At 37.5% G+C, this 18,717-nt stretch overlaps 1 protein-coding gene across 8 annotated transcripts in view; it reads left to right on the plus strand.

The window, feature by feature from the left end:
* The window catches only part of CNKSR2 (connector enhancer of kinase suppressor of Ras 2), a 280,333-nt gene that overhangs the window by 169,830 nt on the left and 91,786 nt on the right, over positions 1–18,717 (plus strand). For 4 of the 8 annotated variants that reach the window (XM_004063901.4, XM_019019643.4, XM_031005997.3 and 1 more), the window contains one exon: positions 17,564–17,653. The exons of the other annotated variants lie outside the window; for them this stretch is intronic. In XM_004063901.4, coding sequence (XP_004063949.1) covers positions 17,564–17,653 — 90 coding nt within the window. The remainder of the gene's footprint in view (positions 1–17,563; positions 17,654–18,717) is intronic. 8 annotated transcript variants of the gene reach the window in all.

Below are 18,717 nucleotides of genomic sequence, written 5' to 3' on the forward strand. Positions count from 1 at the left end.
CTCATCCAAATCCTCTTAAGCTCCAGTATAAAAATCATCAGCTCACATGCTGGATTAGAAGGGCCCAGTTATAATCTCTCAGCATCAGGAATCTGAAAACAGTTCAGCCCCCACATCTTTTTAAAGTTTTTGATTAGTTGCTTAAAAAGTGGAAGAATAGTATATTATATAAAATAAATAAAATGGTTGGAGAGCCTTAAAGAAATTAAACCTAGGAAGAAAAGATTATTCTGAAAGAATTCAAGGTACTAGGTAATGGATAAAACAGATTAAGAAAAAGAACTTTTGGTGGCTGGCAAGATGGCCAAATAGGAACAGCTCCAGTCTGCAGCTCCCAGAGAGATCAATGCAGAAGGTGGGTAATTTCTGCATTTCCAACTGAGGTACCCGGCTCATCTCACTGGGACAGGTTAGACAGTGGGTACAGCCTGTGGAGGGTGAGCAGAAGCAGGGTGGGGCATCGCCTCACTCTGGAAGCGCAAGGGGTCGGGGAGCTCCCTCCCCTAGCCAAGGGAAGCCACAAGGGACTATGCCACGAGGAACGGTGCATTCCCGGCCCAGATACTACACTTTTCCCATGGTCTTCGCAACCCACAGACTATGAGATTCCCTCAGGTGCCTACACCACCAGGGCCCTGGGTTTCAAGCACAAAACTGGGCGGCTATTTGGGCAGACACCAAGCTAGCTGCAGGAGTTTTTTCCTACCCCATTGACACCTGGAATGCCAGCGAGACAGAACCATTCACTCCCTGGAAAGGGGGCTGAAGCCAGGGAGCCAAGTGATCTAGCTCAGTGGATCCCACCCCGACAGAGCCCAGCAAGTTAAGATCCACTGGCTTGAAATTCTCACTGCCAGCACGGCAGTCTGAAGTGGACCTGGGATGCTCAACCTTGCTGGGGGAAGGGGCGTCCACCATTACTGAGGCTTTAGTGGGCAGTTTTCCCCTCACAGTGTAAACAAAGCCTCTGGGAAGTTCGAACTGGGCGGAGCCCACCACAACCTTGGCAAAGCCATGGTAGCCAGACTGCCTAGATTCTCCTCTAGATTCTTCTGGATTCTTCCTCTAGAGTCTTCCTCTCTAGGCAGGGCATCTCTGAAAGAAAGGCAGCAGCCCCAGTCAGGGGCTCATAGATAGAACTCCCATCTCCCTGGGACAGAGCACGTGGGGGAAGGGGTGGCTGTGGGTGCAGCTTCAGCAGACTTAAACATTCCTGTCTGCCAGCTCTGAAGAGAGCAGCAGATCTCCCAGCACAGCGCTCGAGCTCAGCTAAGGGACAGACTGCCTCCTTAAGTGGGTCCCTGACCCCCATGCCTCCTTATTGGGAGACACCTCCCAGCAGGGGTTGACAGACACCTCATACAGGAGAGCTCCAGCTGGCATCTGGCAGGTGCCCCCCTGGGATGAAGCTTCCAGAGGAAGGAACAGGCAGCAATCTTTGCTGTTCTGCAGCCTCTGCTGGTGATGATACCCAGGCAAACAGGGTCTGGAGTGGACCTCCAGCAAACTCCAGCAGACCTGCACCAGAGGGACCTGACTGTTAGAAGAAAAACTAACAAACAGAAAGGAATAGCATCAACATCAACAAAAAGGACGTCCACACAAAAACCTCATCCAAAGGTCACCAACATCAAAGATCAAAATAGATAAATCCATGAAGATGAGGAAAAACCAGCACAAAAGGCTGAAAATTCCAAAAACCAGAATGTCTCTTTTCTTCCAGAGGATCACAACTCCTCACCAGCAAGGGAACAAAACTGGACGGAAAATGAGTTTGACAAGTTGACAGAAGTAAGCTTCAGAAGATGGGTAATAACAAACTCCTGAGCTAAAAGAGCATGTTCTAACCCAATGCAAGGAAGCTGAGAACCTTGAAAAAAGGTTAGAGGAATTGCTAACTAGAATAACCAATTTAGAAAAGAACATAAATGACCTGATGAAGCTGAAAAACACAACATGAGAACTTCATGAAGCATACACAAGTATCAGTAGCTGAATCGATCAAGCAGAAGAAAGGATATCAGAGATTGAAGATCAACTTAATGAAATAAAGCTTGAAGACAAGATTAGAGACAAAAGAATGAAAAAGAATGAACAAAGGCTCCAAGAAATATGAGACTATGTGAAAAGACCAAACCTACATTTGGTCTTGTTTGGTGTACCTGAAAGTGACTGGGAGAATGGAACCAAGTTGGAAAACACTCTTCAGGATATTATCCAGGAGAACTTCCCCAACCTAGCAAGACAGGCCAAATTCAAATTCAGGAAATACGGAGAAAACCACAAAGATACTCCTCAAGAAAAGCAACGCCAGGACACATAATCATCAGATTTACGAAGTTTGAAATGAAGGAAAAAAAGGTTAAGGGCAGCCAGAGAGAAAGGTCGGGTTACCCACAAAGGAAAGCCCATCAGACTAACAGCAGATCTATCTGCAGAAACCCTACAAGCCAGAAGAGAGTGGGGGCCAACATTCAACATTCTTTTTATTTATTTATTTATTTATTTATTTATTATTATACTTTAAGTTTTAGGGTACATGTGCATATCGTGCAGGTTAGTTACATATGTATACATGTGCCATGCTGGTGTGCTGCACCCACTAACTCGTCATCTAGCATTAGGTATATCTCCCAATGCTATCCCTTCCCCCACCACCCCACAACAGTCCCCAGAGTGTGATGTTCCCCTTCCTGTGTCCATGTGATCTCATTGTTCAATTCCCACCTATGAGTGAGAATATGCGGTGTTTGGTTTTTTGTTCTTGCGATAGTTTACTGAGAATGGTGGTTTCCAATTTCATCTATGTCCCTACAAAGGACATGAACTCATCATTTTTTATGGCTGCATAGTATTCCATGGTGTATATGTGCCACATTTAGAATTTTCAACCCAGAATTTCATATTCAGCCAAACTAAGATTCATAAGCTAAGGGGAAATAAAATCCTTTACAGACAAGTAAATTCTGGGAGATTTTGTCACTACCAGGCCTGCCTTACAAGAGCTCCTGAAGGAAACACTAAATATGGAAAGGAAAAACTGGCACCAGCCACTGCAATAATATACAAATTGTAAAGACCATCAACACTATGAAGAAACTGCATCAACTAATGGGCAAAATAACCAGCTAGCATCATAATGACAGAATCAAATTCTCACATAACAATATTAACCTTAAATGTAAACAGACTAAATGCCCCAATTAAAAGACACAGACTGGCAAATTGGATAAAGAGTCAAGACCCGTCAGTGTAGTATACTCAGGAGACCCATCTCACGTGCAAAGACACACATGGGTTCAAAATAAAGGGATGGAGGAATATTTACCAAGCAAATGGAAAGCAAGAAAAAAAAAAGCAGGAGTTGCAATCCTAGTCTCTGATAAAACAGACTTTAAACCAACAAAGATCAAAAAAGACAAGGGCATTGCACAATGGTAAAGGGATCAATGCAACAAGAAGAGCTAACTTTCCTAAATATATATGCACCCAATACAGGAGCACCCAGATTCATAAAGCAAATTCTTAAGAGATCTACAAAGAGACTTAGACTCCCACACAATAATAGTGGGAGCCTTTAACACCCCACTATCAATATTAGACAGATCAATGAGACAGAAAATTAACAAGGATATTTAGGACTTGAACTCAGCTCTGGACCAAGCAGACCTAATAGACATCTACAGAACTCTCCACCCCAAATCAACAGAATATACTTTCTTCTCAGCACCACATCACACTTATTCTAAAACTGACCACATAATTGGAAGTAAAACACTCCTCAGCAAATGCAAGAGAACAGAAATTATAACAAACAGTCTCTCAGACCACAGTGCGATCAAATTAGAACTCAGGATTAAGAAACTCACTCAAAACTGCATAACAGCATGGAAACTGAATAACCTGCTCCTGAATGACTACTGGGTAAATAATGAAACTAAGGCAGAAATAAATAAGTTCTTTGAAACCGATGAGAACAAACACACAACGTACCAGAATCTCTGGGACACATTTAAAGCAGTGTGTAGAGGGAAATTTATAGCACTAAATGCCCACAGGAGAAAATGGGAAAGATCTAAAATCGACACCCTAACATGACAATTAAAAGAACTAGTGAAGCAAGAGCAAACACATTCAAAAGCTAGCAGAAGTCAAGAAATAACTAAGATCAGAGCAGAACTGAAGGAGAGACACGAAAAACCCTTCAAAGAATCAGTGAATCCAAGAGGTGGTTTTTTGAAAAGATTAACAAAATAAACCACTAGCCAGATTAATAAGGAAAAAAGAGAAGAATCAAATAGACACAATAAAAAATGATGAAGGAGAGATCACCACTGATCCCACAGAAATACACACTACCATCAGAGAATACTATCAACACATTTACACAATTAAACTAGAAAATCTAGAAGAAATGGGTAAATTCCTGGAGACATGACACCCTCCCAAGACTAAACAAGAAAGAAGCTGACTCCCTAAATAGACCGATAACAAGTTCTGAAATTGAGGCAGTAATTAATAGCCTACCAACCAAAAAAAGCCCAGGACCAGACGGATTCATAGCCGAATTCTACCTGAGGTACAAAGAGGAGCTGGTACCATTCCTTCTGAAAGTATCCCATACAATAGAAAAAGAGGGACTCCTCCCTAACTCATTTCATGAGGCCAGCATCATCCTGATACCAAAACCTGGCAGAGACACAACAAAAAAAGAAAATTTCAGGCCAGAATCCCTGATGAACATCTATGTGAAAATCCTCAATAAAATACTGGCAAACCAAATCCAGCAGCACATCTAAAAGCTTATCCACCACGATCAAGTCGGCTTCATCCCTGGGATGCAAGGCTGGTTCAACATACCCAAATCAATAAACATAATCCATCACAGAAACAGAACCAATGACAAAAACCTCATGATTTTCTCAATAGATGCAGAAAAGGCCTTCAATAAAATTCAGCACCCCTTCATGCTAAAAACTGAATAAAATAGGTATTGATGGAACGTATCTCAAAATAATAAGAGCTATTTATGACAAACCCACAGCCAATATCATACTGAATGGGCAAAAGCTGGAAGCATTCCCTTTGAAAACTGACATAAGACAAGGATGCCCTCTCTCACCACTCCTATTCAGCATAGTATTGGAAGTTCTGGCCAGGGCCATCAGGCAAGAGAAAGAAATAATGGGTATTCAAATAGGAAGAGAAGAAGTCAATTTGTCCCTGTTTGCAGATGACATGATTGTATATTTAGAAAACCCCATCATCTCAGTCCAAAATTGCCTTAAGCTGAGAAGCAACTTCAGCAAAGTCTCAGGATACAAAATCAATGTGCAAAAATCGCAAGCATTCCTATACACCCATAATAGAGAGCCAAACCATGAGTGGGCTCCCATTCACAATTGCTACTAAGAGAATAAAATACCTAGGAATACAACTTACAAGGGATGCGAAGGACCTCTTCAAGGAGAACTACAAACCACTGCTCAAGGAAATCAAAGAGGACACAAACAAATGGAAAAACATTCCATGCTCATGGATAAGAAGAATCAATATCATGAAAATGGCCGTACTGCCCAAAGTAATTTATACATTAAATGCTATCCCCATCAAGCTACCATTGACTTTCTTCACAGAATTAGAAAAAAACTACTTTAGATGTCATATGGAACCAAAAAAGAGCCCATATACCCAGGACAGTCCTAAGCAAAAAGAACAAAGCTGGAGGCATCACACTACCTGACTTCAAACTATACTACAAGGTTACAGTAACCAAAACAGCATGTACTGGTATCAAAACAGATATATAGACCAATGGAACAGAATAGAGGCCTCAGAAATAAGGCCACACATCTACAACCATGTGATCTTTGACAAGCCTGACAAAAACAAGCAATGGGGAAAGGATTTCCTATTTAATAAATGGTGCTGTGAAAACTGGCTAGCCATATGCAGAAAACTGAAAGTGGACCCCTTCCTTACACCTTATAGAAAAATTAACTCAAGATGGATTAAACACTTAAACGTAAGACCTAAAACCATAAAAACCCTAGAAGAAAACCTAGGCAGTACCATTCAGGACATAGGTATGGGCAAAGACTTCATGACTAAAACACCAAAAGCAATGGCAACAAAAGCCAAAATAGACAAATGGGATCTAACTGAACTAAAGAGCTTCTGACAGGAAAAGAAACTATCATCAGAGTGAACAGGCAACCTACAGAATGGGAGAAAATTTTTGCAATCTATCCATCTGACAAAGGGCTAATATCCAGAATCTACAAGGAACTTAATTAAACAAATGTACAAGAAAACAACCCCATCAAAAAGTGGGCAAAGGACATGAACAGACACTTCTCAAAAGAAGACATTTATGTGGCTGACAAACATATGAAAAAAAGCTCATCATCACTGGTCATTAGAGAAATGCAAATCAAAACCACGGTGAGATACCATCTCATGCCTGTTAGAATGGAAATCATTAAAAAGTCAGGAAACAACAGATGCTGGAGAGGATGTGGAGAAATAGGAACACTTTGACACTGTTGGTGGGCCTGTAAATTAGTTCAACCATTGTGGAAGACAGTGTGGCAATTCTTCAAGGATCTAGAACCAGAAATAGCATTTGACCCAGCAATCCCATTACTGGGTATATACCCAAAGGATAATAAATCATTCTGTTATAAAGACACATGCACACATATGTTTATTGCAGCACTATGCCCAATAGCAAAGACTTGGAACCAACCCAAATGCCCATCAATGATAGACTGGATAAGGAAAATGTGGCACATACACATCATGGAATACTATGCAACCATAAAAAAGGATGAGTTTGCTGGGCACAGGGGCTCACGCCTGTAATCACAATACTTTGGGAGGCAGAGGCGGGTGGATTGCTTGAGCTCAGGAGTTGGAGACCAGCCTGGGCAACATGGTGAAACCCTGTCTCTACTAAAAATAGAAAAAATTAGCCAGGTGTGGCAGGATGTGCCTGTAATCCCAGTTACTTGGGAGACTGAGACAGGAAAATCACTTCAACCTGGGAAGCGGAGGTTGCAGTGAGCCGAGACCGTTGCACTCCAGCCTGGGCAACAGAGCAAGACTCTGTCTCAAAAAAAAAAATGAGTTTATGTCCTTTGCAGGGACATGGATAAAGCTGGAAACCATCATTCTCAGCAAACTAACACAGGAACAGAAAACCAAACACCGCAGGTTCTCATTCATAAGTGGGAGTTGAACAATGAAAACACATGGACACAGGGAGGGGAACATCACACACCGGGGCCTTTTGGAGGTTGGGGGACTAGGGGAGGGATAGCATTAGGAGAAATACCTAATGTAGATGATGGGTTGATGGGTGCAGCAAACCACCATGGCACGTGCATACCTGTGTAACAAACCTGCGCATTCTGCACATGTATCCCAAAACTTAAAGTATAATTTAAGAAAAAGAAAAATCACTTTTAATAAAGTTCGATGGTATTCATATGTAGATAAAATAGTATTAGCAAACCAAATCAATATAGCTGATGCAACTATGAGGGGGGAAAAATACCTCTTCAGATGAATTAATCGAAAAGATATGAACTAGATGAAATAGTGTTCCCTTATAAACAGAATGGGAAAGCCAAGAAGAGAAACAGTCTCACTCAGTGATTCTCTGGGTTCAGTATTGTCCCCCAGGGGACATTTGGTAATTTCCGGGGACAATTTTGTTGTCACATTTGTGGTGGAAAGTTGCTACTGGCATCTAATGGGTAGAGACCAAAGATGCTACTAAACATCCTGCAGTGCTCAGGACAGCACCCAACAAGAATGATCTGGCCTGAAATGTCTGAGAAACCCTGGCTAACTTAAGAATCAATTTACAAATAAATTGAATACAGAAGCAGATACTAGAAAATCAAAGTCAGAGACCTTGTATGGCACAGAGGTGATTGCCTTATATTTTTTTAATTGAAAGAACCTGGGAAGTTACTGCCCTGGAAAGATATACCAACATTTATTCACAGTTAGTATATTCTCTGGACAGAAGTATTCATTTAAGGTTGTGAGCGCAGAAGTATTCATTTAAGGTTGTTAGCGTCAGGGATTACCTAGCCTGTTCTACAATAGATAATCTAATCATGACATCCCCTGGAGCAGGAGACAATACGTTTATCCCTAGTCGAAATCCGAATACATTTTCCCCCATGAGAAAAAAAAAAACTATAATAAATGGTAGCTAGGTAAACTTTAAATAGGGCTATTCATGTTAGCTTTCAGATCACAATATGACTTAAGTAATCCCGCGATTTCCTAAGTACGTTCTTCAGATCACTAGTTCTGAAAGATAGCCTATGGAAGAAAGAGGTTATATGGTTAAATAAGATTGGGAAGTTTTACATATTTTAGGCCCCTCTTGGAGATTAATAAATTCACATTCACATACTACATCTTTGAAAGTTTTGTTGAATTTGGGTTAATTTACTGTTTCCCAAATGTGCTTGTACATTAAATCCCTTTTTTGGTCACATAATACTTACCAGCTTCCCAATGGAACTAATGTTTTATGGAATGTATTTTGGAAAATATTGTAAAAGACTTTTGCAGCTCTTCTTAAAGACCCAACTACCAATGATACGATTTCTTTTTGTCTTAAGTTCCTAACAGCTGACTTACAGATAAGCATATAGAACAACCTCTGTTCTCAATATTTAAGCCTGCCCAGCAGTTGGATTATTGAATGTCATCTTCATTCTTCATTCTTATCTTGTAGAAAAGCCATATGTAAACTACTTTCTAGAGTAAATCTTATTTATGATGAAAGTTCAAACTAAAGTAAGAAAAACTATCTAGAAAGATCATTACATGGTGTTCTATACTTCAAGCCACTTGTGGAATTACTACTATCACTGGAAAACAATTTGCCAGAAGTCATGGAAGAAATAGATCCTTGGGGATAGAAAATGTCAGGTGTAATATTCAGTGTTCAAAAAGAGATAAGTAAAAATTACACACTGAATAATGACTGGAGACATTAGAGCAAATAATTAAAACAGTATACAGCCATTTAAAAATGTACATATGACAACTTAGCATTGTTTTATAAGCAACACATCATGTCATACCAATTTATTTGCCATCATTGTTAAGGTATTGGACCACAGACAAAAAGTTGCATCCACAGTTTATGCTGTAGTCCTCTATTAGTTCTTCACATAGCCTTAGTATTTTGCAAGAGTTGCAAACTGGCTGTGAGGACACTTAAACAAACAAAAAAATACCAGTAATCATACATGCCATTAAATTTTTGAAGAAAAATTAATTGGATTTTTGTCTAATGTAATGGTCTTGAATGATACATCACTGAGGCAATTTGATGTAGTGAAAAGAGGTCTGGGATAGGAACTTGAAAGTCTGTATTCATGGACTGACTCTAACTGTTTATTACCCTGAAACTTCTTTAGTTTTTTTTCACTGAATATCTGTGAAATCAGATTATCTGTGAAATCAGGGGGAGGATGAGGGTGAAGAGTATTAACCTGTGTGCTGTACTTTTACACTCCATTGTCTTCTAATTGTCTTATTTTTGTTCTGTGAATGTGTCCATTATGGTCCTACATTGTCAATAAAAGTGATGTTTCCATTACAAAAAAAAACACTTTGGTCTGTCTTAAGTTTTTCATCTCTACCTTTCTTGCTGGCTTCACTAACAAGTAATGGTCTCAGAAAAATAGGTGAAAGGAATTGTAAAGTTATTACAAGATGTCATTTATTTTCAAATAAGAATGTTCAACTAGTTACCTTATTATCTTTTTTTACTTTTCATGAGAGTGACTCTCTTCCATATGCTGATAGGATTTGCAAGACACACTGCTTTACTAAAATTTTTAAAACTAGACTGCTTTAATTTGCAGTTCTTTAACTTGAGAACTGCATGCTTTTAACCAATAATATGTACATGCCTGTGTCATCTTTCTTGTTCACATTTATATCAGTGCTGAGCACAGCAAAGAGACAAGTATTTTAGCCTAGCTCATTTTATACCAACCAGAGCCTTCAGAGTACCCAGAACTCTTTTGCCACTTAAACAGTAATTTAAATCATCTAAATCCTTTCTCATTCCTCCCACACCCCTCTAATGTAGAGAAATTGTCTCTATGAACAGAGACAATATTTCAACTATTTCAGCTATTTCAACAGATTTCCAAACTCCAATGTGTATGTATAGCTTGTTCCCTCTTGTGGTGGAATACTTACAAAAGGTAATTTGGTTCAAAATATAATTAGCCTTGGAATTAAGTGTTAAAAGTGCCGCATAATTTTTTGACGCAGTTCAGTGTTTTCTCCTTTAGCAATTCTTTCATGTTATTCCCCATTTAAAGTATATATCACTTTTAGAAAGCAGTAGGAAAATACACAACCACAATGGAGCTTATTCTTGGAAATGATTTTTTTAACTTTAAGTTTAGGGGTACAAGTGTGGGATTGTTACATAGGTAAACCTGTGTCATGGGGTTAGTTGTACAGATTATTTTATCCTCAGGTGTTTAGACTAGTACCCGTTAGTTGTTTTTCTTGATCCTCTCCCTCCTCCCACCTTCCACCCTCCGAAAGGCTCCAGTGTATGTTGTTCCCCTCTGTGTATCCATGTGTTCTCATCATTTAGCTCCCACTTATAAGTGAGAATATGCAGTATTTGGTTTTCTGTTTCTGTGTTAGTTTGCTGAGCATAATGGCCTCCAGCTCCATCCATGTCCCTGCAAACAACATGATCTTGTTCTTTTTTATGACCACATAGTATTCCATGGTTTATATGTGCCACATTTTCTTTATCTAGTCTATCATTGATGGACATTTATGTTGATTCCATGTCTTTGCTATTGTGAATAGTGCTGCAGTGAACATACACATGCATATGTCTTTATAATAGAATGACTTCTATTCCTGTGGGTATATACCCAGTAATAGGATTGCTGGGTCAAATAGTATTTCTGTCTTTAGGTCTTTGAGGAATTGCCACACTGTCTTCCACAATGGCTGAACCAGTTTATACTCCACCAACAGTGTATAAGAGTTCCTTTTTTCTTTTTTTCCACAACCTCACCAACATCTGTCTTTCTTTTTTTTACTTTTTGGTAATAGCCATTCTGACAGGTGTGAGATGATGTCTCATTGTGGTTTTGATTTGCATTTCCCTAATGATTAGCGATGTTGAGCTTTTTTCCATATGATTGTTGGCAGCATGTATGTCTTCTTTTGAAAAGTGTCTGTTCATGTCCTTTGCCCACTTTTTTTATGGGGTTATTTTGGAAATGAGATTTTAACTGGTTTTGTTCTGCATCAATGAAACTGAAAAGATTTTAAATTAATCAATACAAAGTTTATATTTGATTTGTATTATTTATAAGTCATTAAACGTAATCCTTAAATAATCCTCACATTGAAATGTTTACAAACTAATTTCTTCAGCCTCTTTTATCCAGAAATGAAACTTTTAAAATATGGCTATAAAGATCAGATCGTTCATTCTTATTTTACTGGATCCAGATATGTTACCATTATCCTTTAAAAATTACTGACTTTCCATTTAATTCAGTTTTACTTCCTCTTTAAATGTGTGATTCTCTACCTTAAATAACCCCAGGATGTTTTCCTAGAAATTCAGTCAGCCATCTGAAAGTAATTTTTCTGTCTGGTATGTGGGGTTTTTGATGGGTGTATGTGGCAAGCATATAGCTTAACTATACTTACTATACTCATTTTCATCAAAATATTGGCTAAAATATTCAGAACAGATGTGTATATATGTATACTTTTTCTGAGACTCTAGAGAAAGCTTTTTTGTGAACATTAAAGGGCATGTCAGACTTATGGAGAAATTTCTTTGAAAATTTTTTTAAACCTTTGACAACTGTAAGAGAAGATTGCTTCTCAGGTGCTGTTTATTACTCTGAAACTTAATGACTTTAGCATGCTTTTAGAGAGTTTTTAAAAGCGATACAAATGAAAAAGGCAGCAATTCAGTGGTGTTTCAACAGACAACATGGGAATGTATGTAGATAAGAAATCAAGAGACAGAACTAGTTCTGACTTCATTGGCAAACAGTTCTGTAAAGCTCAGTTTGTCAGAAAAATGAAGAGTATTGGTGAGGGTAACATACTTGCCTTAGAAGGAAGGAAGAGGGAGGAAAAGAAGGAAATGGAAAATTAGAAGGAAGGAAAGGGAAAGAAACTATGAAAATAGAAACTAATGATATAGCTTGGATCCTTTTTGGTCTAGTGTCTGAGGAAAGTCCCCTATTTACTTTCTTAACAAGCAATGAGTTAAATATTGAGCGGTTACTGTGTTTAAGGTACTGCACTAAGTGTGGGAGATACCACAGTAGACAGTAGAAAAGTCTGTCTTCTCCCATGAAGTTTACAGTCTAGAAGCGTGACAGAATTCAAGTAACTAAGTTAATAAATACTTACGTGACTATAATTGTCATGCTACAAAGAAGAACTTTGAGAGGAAATGAGACAAACACAGAGAATCCTGACCTAGAATGAGAGGCCAAGGATTGTATCCCTAAGGAAATGACATTTTTGCTTAGCTCTGAAGGATGCATGTGAATTTATGATAAGAAGAGAGGAAAATCAGAAGACAGAGTCCTAGGGTGCCGGGTAAGGAAAGTGTTTCAAGGAAGGAGTAGTACTCGGTGCTAATGCTACAGATACATCAGAAAAGTCAAGGACTCTGTGAATTGTGTATTGGATTTAGCAACATGGAGGCCCTAAAAACCTTGACAATAGCAGTTTTGGTGGAATAGTGGGGACAAGAGCTTAATCGGAGAAGATTCAAGAGAGGAGGAGAAGAATTGGGGGCTACAAATATAAAGAAGCTTTCTACAAGGTTTTCTGTAAAGAGAAACAAAAAATAAGGTGGTAGCTGGGTAGAGGTTTGTGGGGTGAGGAGAGTTACTTTTTAAAAAACGATTGGAGAAATTACAGCATGTTTATATGCTAATGGGAATGACTGAGTAGAAAGAGAAAAGTTGATGATGCAGGAGAAAGAAGGGAGGATTGCTCAAGGCATGCCCTTAGGTAGGTCGGAGGGAATAGGATCCAATGAGCAACCCAGTAATTTGAGATCTCCCTAATGTCACAATACAGTATAATAAGTATTGTATATATGCTAAAGGCACTAGGAAAAAGCTTAGGGAGCCCAGTAGAGTGAGCAGTTAACTCTGCCAAAGGGGATTGTAGCATTTGTGATATCACCTAAAATGCTTATCTGAGGTAAAAATTAGTTTATTTTCAAGCAATGTTGTACACTAGCATTAAAGCATAGCAATTTTGTATTAAAATACAGTAATTAGGATATATCATTATACAACACTTCATCATTGTCTATATTCTTAAAATTGTATTTTGTGTTCCATTTGCTTAATTGCGCTGAATATAGTCCATAATTCTTAAAAACCTACTTGCCATCAATATCATAATAAAATTCAGACAAAATCAAAAAAATAGTTATCTTTTTTTCTGTGTGCCTCTATAAAAATATTTATCTTTTACCTTTACCACATTTATTAGAATACAGGAATAAATACAGCACAAAATTCCTGCCTCTATGGAGACACCAATTAAAAAACTCTAGATGTGCAACAGATATTAAAAGCCAAATAAAATAATGGTTATATTATGAGGCACTAGCACAGTGGTATCACAAGGCTTATGATAGGGTGCCAAATGAACTCTGCAATTAATACATGCTTTATACTTAAAGGAATAAAAAATTAAGAAGTGGTCAGCAAAAATAAATGGGCCCTAATCCTCGTTTTCTAGATTATATTCTTTGCTGTTATTATTCTTATCGTGAATTAGTAATCTTAACTTTACAACTTCAAAAACCAATATAAGTATTACTATGTAAAGACATGTCTTAAACTTTTCCAGATTACTTTTCAGAGATTTATGTTTTATTTATGTTCATTTACACAGGAATGGGTCAGATGTATTTAATTTTATTAAACCAATCCATTTGTATTAAAGCCTTAAAAAGTCATATGAGTATAAAAATACTTTGCATGGATTAATAATAGCATATATTTGATTTAAGTCTATAATGCTTATAGTACTCTTGCCTTTGGTGTTCTGTTTCACTTGGTTTTTTACCAACAGCATTAAAACATTGAATCATAAATTTATCTTTCCATTTGAACTTTGCTGTCCTGTGAAATTAAAATGCTGCTGTATACATGCAGTAGCAAACATATTTTCAAGCTGTAATCAATGATCTGTATATTTGGAATTAGAAATAATTTAAGCCATGGTGTATTTTTCAATCTGCCATGGACTGCTATTTATACAAGAATGTTACCTTATGTTGTTGGTTTAACTGCTTTATTAAGTCAACTTCAGTATTTCAGCACAATTAAAAATCAATACTTATAAGCAACATTATTTGTTCTACCTAAATCAATAATATACTTTATTTTTTAAAATACTTATTTTTATTTGCATTGCTGAATCTATGGTTTTATAACTAATAAAAGCAAAACCTTGATGTTCTCCAAAAGTAAATTTCACTAAGGCTTTTTCTTTCGGTTTTTTTCTAATTTAGTTTATTTTCCTTCAATTGTGTATTAGTAATATACAGTATAATTCTGTTAAAAAAAAGTCGCCCCCGGAAAAGTCAGTGTTAAAAATCTTCTGCATAATTGTTTCTATGGCTAATTATACAACCAGACATATCAAGGGCTTAATTACATGCTTCAATGACTTAGCTCCATTAGAATTTCAGAGATGACGCAAAATATAATGAATACAATTATGTATTTCATATTCTGTGTGTGAAGTATGTTTCTTCTTGTTTTTGTGGACATATGTTTGACTCCAAACAACCAATTTTCAAAAAATATCTAACTAGCTTTTTAATATATATAACATATAGAGCAAGTGAAACAACTGCTTATTTATTGGATTTTCACTTTTCAAAAGATTTTTTGATGACATGTAAAAACAGTGCTAGAGCTGTTAATTGCTTCAGTTTCAGTGCCCATGCTGAAGTAGAGTTTATTTCTAAAACCAGATCCTAAAGAAATAAATTGTAGATATTTTGAAAATACAGCCTTCATAACATTGAAAATCTGGAGGACTGATTGTGCAAAGTGGTGGGAATAGACGTAACAAAAGGAGACCTTCCCTCAAACCTTTACCCTACTTTCGATGGGCAGAATATTGACCTGGATCTATAGATGGCTGTTGTGAGACCTCGGTTCTTCTTAGCTTAAAAGAATTTAAACAAGAGACACACAGCAAAGGAGATATAGTATAGAGCAATTTATTGCAAAGGACGAAGAATATTATGAAAGTTAGGTGCAGAATAGACAGTACACCCTGAGAGAGGATTCAGGGCGAGCTGCTCCTAAGGATGAGACCACCAAGACTGGCACTAGGGAGACTCCCTTTATGAGAGTCTTACATAATTATTCATAAAGGAGTGGGAAGAGGTGTTGCTATTAAGCATATTCTTGGTTGTCCTCTGGGTGCACATGCACAGTAGCTGTACATACTTGTTCATACATTGCATGTCTCATTAGCATCTTAAATCTCTATCCAGGGGTGTGTTGTTTACTATTATAATGAACAAAGGGTCAGTCTGAGGACAGGTGTAATCAAAATGCATGTGCTCCCTGCAGGGGAAATTCCTTACTGTAGATAGCTGTGTTTGAATGAGCTGGACTACAGTGTGAGTGCTGGGGCTTATTGTGTTAACTGTATGGTCGCCATGTGAGGACATGTTTACTTCCTTGACTACCTATCCTGCCTCAGATCATCTCACTCAAATTCCCTCTGTGTAAAAGAGCAGAGATATACTGTTGGAGAATTTGGAATATTAGGTGATCATTTACAAAGTTGTTTGCATACCTTGAAAGGAAGCCATTAAATAAATATTACATTTTTGGCTCGTTAATAATTTTATCATGTCTAGTTAATCTTCAGATTTTAAAAGAGCTTAGCAAAACAGACTAAACTGTATCAGTGTTCACAATAAAAAGCCATAAGATTGATACTTTTTCCTTAAGAACAGAATTAGAATTCTCCTAACAGAATTTTTTAAAGCACATTGAGTGATTTTAATAATCATAAAATTTAGCTGGGCAAGGAGGGAAGTTGCAGGGACAGAAGGTGACTGACAGATACTGAAAAGTGGTATGACAGGTATTAATAGATTAAAGGAGGAAGAATTGTTGGACTTGGAGTACTGTAGGTAGTGTGCTAGAAATACAAAAGGTGGTAGTTCGTAAGCTGGATATTTAAAGGGATTGCAGCCTTTGCTGATGAGACTAAGCATATGACCACAGGAATGAGTGTGAGAGAGAACCTCAAGAAACTGAAAGGCCAGACTCTCAGAGGGTGAATATTGAAGTCACCAAGAATTATGAGAGAAGTAAGTGTGAGTGCCTGGGTTTGAATCCTGATACTATGTACTTACCAGGTATATGTCCTTGGGCAAGTTATATAACCTTAGTTTCCTCATCAGTTAAAATGAGGATAATGATAGTATAGTTCTCTGAATTATCAGGAGTAAACAATTTAATACTTATGAAACTCTTAGTATGTGGTATATGGCAAATGACATATAAATGTTTGTAATATTATCAGAATCATAATAACCATTATTATTTGTATGATCCAGTCCTGTGTGAGTCTCTGCTTTTCATTCACTAGAAATTTATTAAGCAACTATTTCATGCCAGGCATTTTGCGAGGTATCCTGTTAAAACTTTTGAATTATTTTATTTGGCTGTTTTAGGCTTCAGGAATTTCAAGTGGAACAGAAATAATATACTGCAGCCTCACCAAAATAAAAGTTATTCTTGAAGTCTTTGCCATGAGTTCTCCTTGCTGAATTAAAATGCTGTTTAGTAAGGATACAGACCCAGGGGGAAGTGGAACAAACCAAAGCAGTGATTACTTGGATCTATATACTGGACAGGCTCACTGTAGCAAAAGAGATGCTTAGAAGCAGACTCAGCTGTAGGACATGAAAGAGAATCTAACCATATTTTTGAGGCATGGTGGTGTCCAAAATGTATGGTGATAGGAGATGGGAAGCAGCGAAGATAAAAAGTTATCCTTGTGGTGTTCCAACTTGAAACAGTGGGTTAATGTCTGGTAGTCAGGTTAAACACAGAGAGCTACCATCTTGGAGGTTGGCTATCAAGATATAGACACTTGGACGTTAGGAAATAAGATAGAGATCCAGTTACTGAGTAAAATCACTTATATGATTATCTTCTTTGTAAAAAAAAAAAAACTATACCCTTAAAGTCTGGGGTTCCTAAGAGAGCTAACCTAGGCTATTCATTATTATTTATAAAAAGTACCTTAAGGTTGCTTTATTACCTGGCCAATAGGCAATTTCACCTTCTGGCTCAAAACACATTTTCTCCATCTACGCAAATGCCAACTATAATGTTGCATAAGAGTGAGTGTGTTTGGTAGACTTTAGCTAAAAATCAGTGTAAGTTTGAGCAGACATGGGGAAGAAAAACAATGTGATGTGAACTTTGTTCTCTGTGTTTAGGCAAGCTACGACCTATATCTATGCCAGTGGAATATAATTGGGTGGGGGACTATGAAGATCCAAATAAGATGAAGAGAGATAGTAGAAGAGGTAAGTGTTCTAGAATTTCAGTGTAGGCTGGGTTGTTTGAACAATAAGGAAATTTAAATGTTCTGTAAATAGATTGTTATGGCTTCAGTGGAAAACTTATTCTATCATTGACTTTATTGTACAACGAAACCAAGTAAGACCAACATTTGACTATCTTGACCCATTATTAAACAGATATTGTCTCTGAATGCCTTCTAAGGGGTTCCAGGTACATAAGTACGGTGTTAAAAGTAAATATCTGATTATTATTTGAAAGGTAATATTTGGAACACAAGGTCAGAAGTGTGAAACTGCATAAAATAATTAAGTTAGGTGAATAGGAAGAGTTTATCATCAGTCCTCATCGGTCTGCAATGCAACCTCACCAATTTTGTATGGAATCAACCTCAAAATGAGCATTGAAGCACATGGGTTAAAAGCTATTGGAAACTGGGCCAGTGACTTCTAACAAAAACCATGTAGAAATAGAAAAAAAAAAAACGTGCTTTTTTTTCCTGTTCTGTTTGCTGCTCAGAGTTATCTTCTTACATCTTACATGGGGGTGGGCTACTCTTGAAGGATCTACCAAAAGTGAGTTTATATGTTCACTTATCCTGCTATAGAGATGAGCAATAGAGAGCAACTGAAAGTTTCCCTACTAAATAGGATTTGATCAAGTGTGGGTATGGTGGGCCCAGTGGGTCATGCTGCTACTTTGACTTTCTGAAGTAGAGAGCCGTAAGGTCGTAGGTGGAAAATAAAACAAATCAAAACAAAAAACTATTCATAGAGTGTAAGTTCACTAAGCTTCCTTCATGATATGTTTGACCCGTTTTCTTGTTATTTCTAGCCAGTATACAGAATTTATTTTATTACTGCACAGATCCGCAGACCATATGGACAAGCAAGCATGAATATCTGATTCATTAGTCTTCTTAATACTTGTTTTATGGAGTGAGCATTTCTGAAAATGTTGATAAATACAGGAACATTGACAGATTCCTTTATATCTGTGTATTCATTCCATTTTCCAATCTTCAATTTCTAATCTCATTTGTTCTATAGAATAAATCAAGAAAAGTATA

This window comes from Gorilla gorilla, chromosome X (assembly GCF_029281585.2).
Source record: "Gorilla gorilla gorilla isolate KB3781 chromosome X, NHGRI_mGorGor1-v2.1_pri, whole genome shotgun sequence".
Lineage (NCBI taxonomy): Eukaryota > Metazoa > Chordata > Mammalia > Primates > Hominidae > Gorilla > Gorilla gorilla.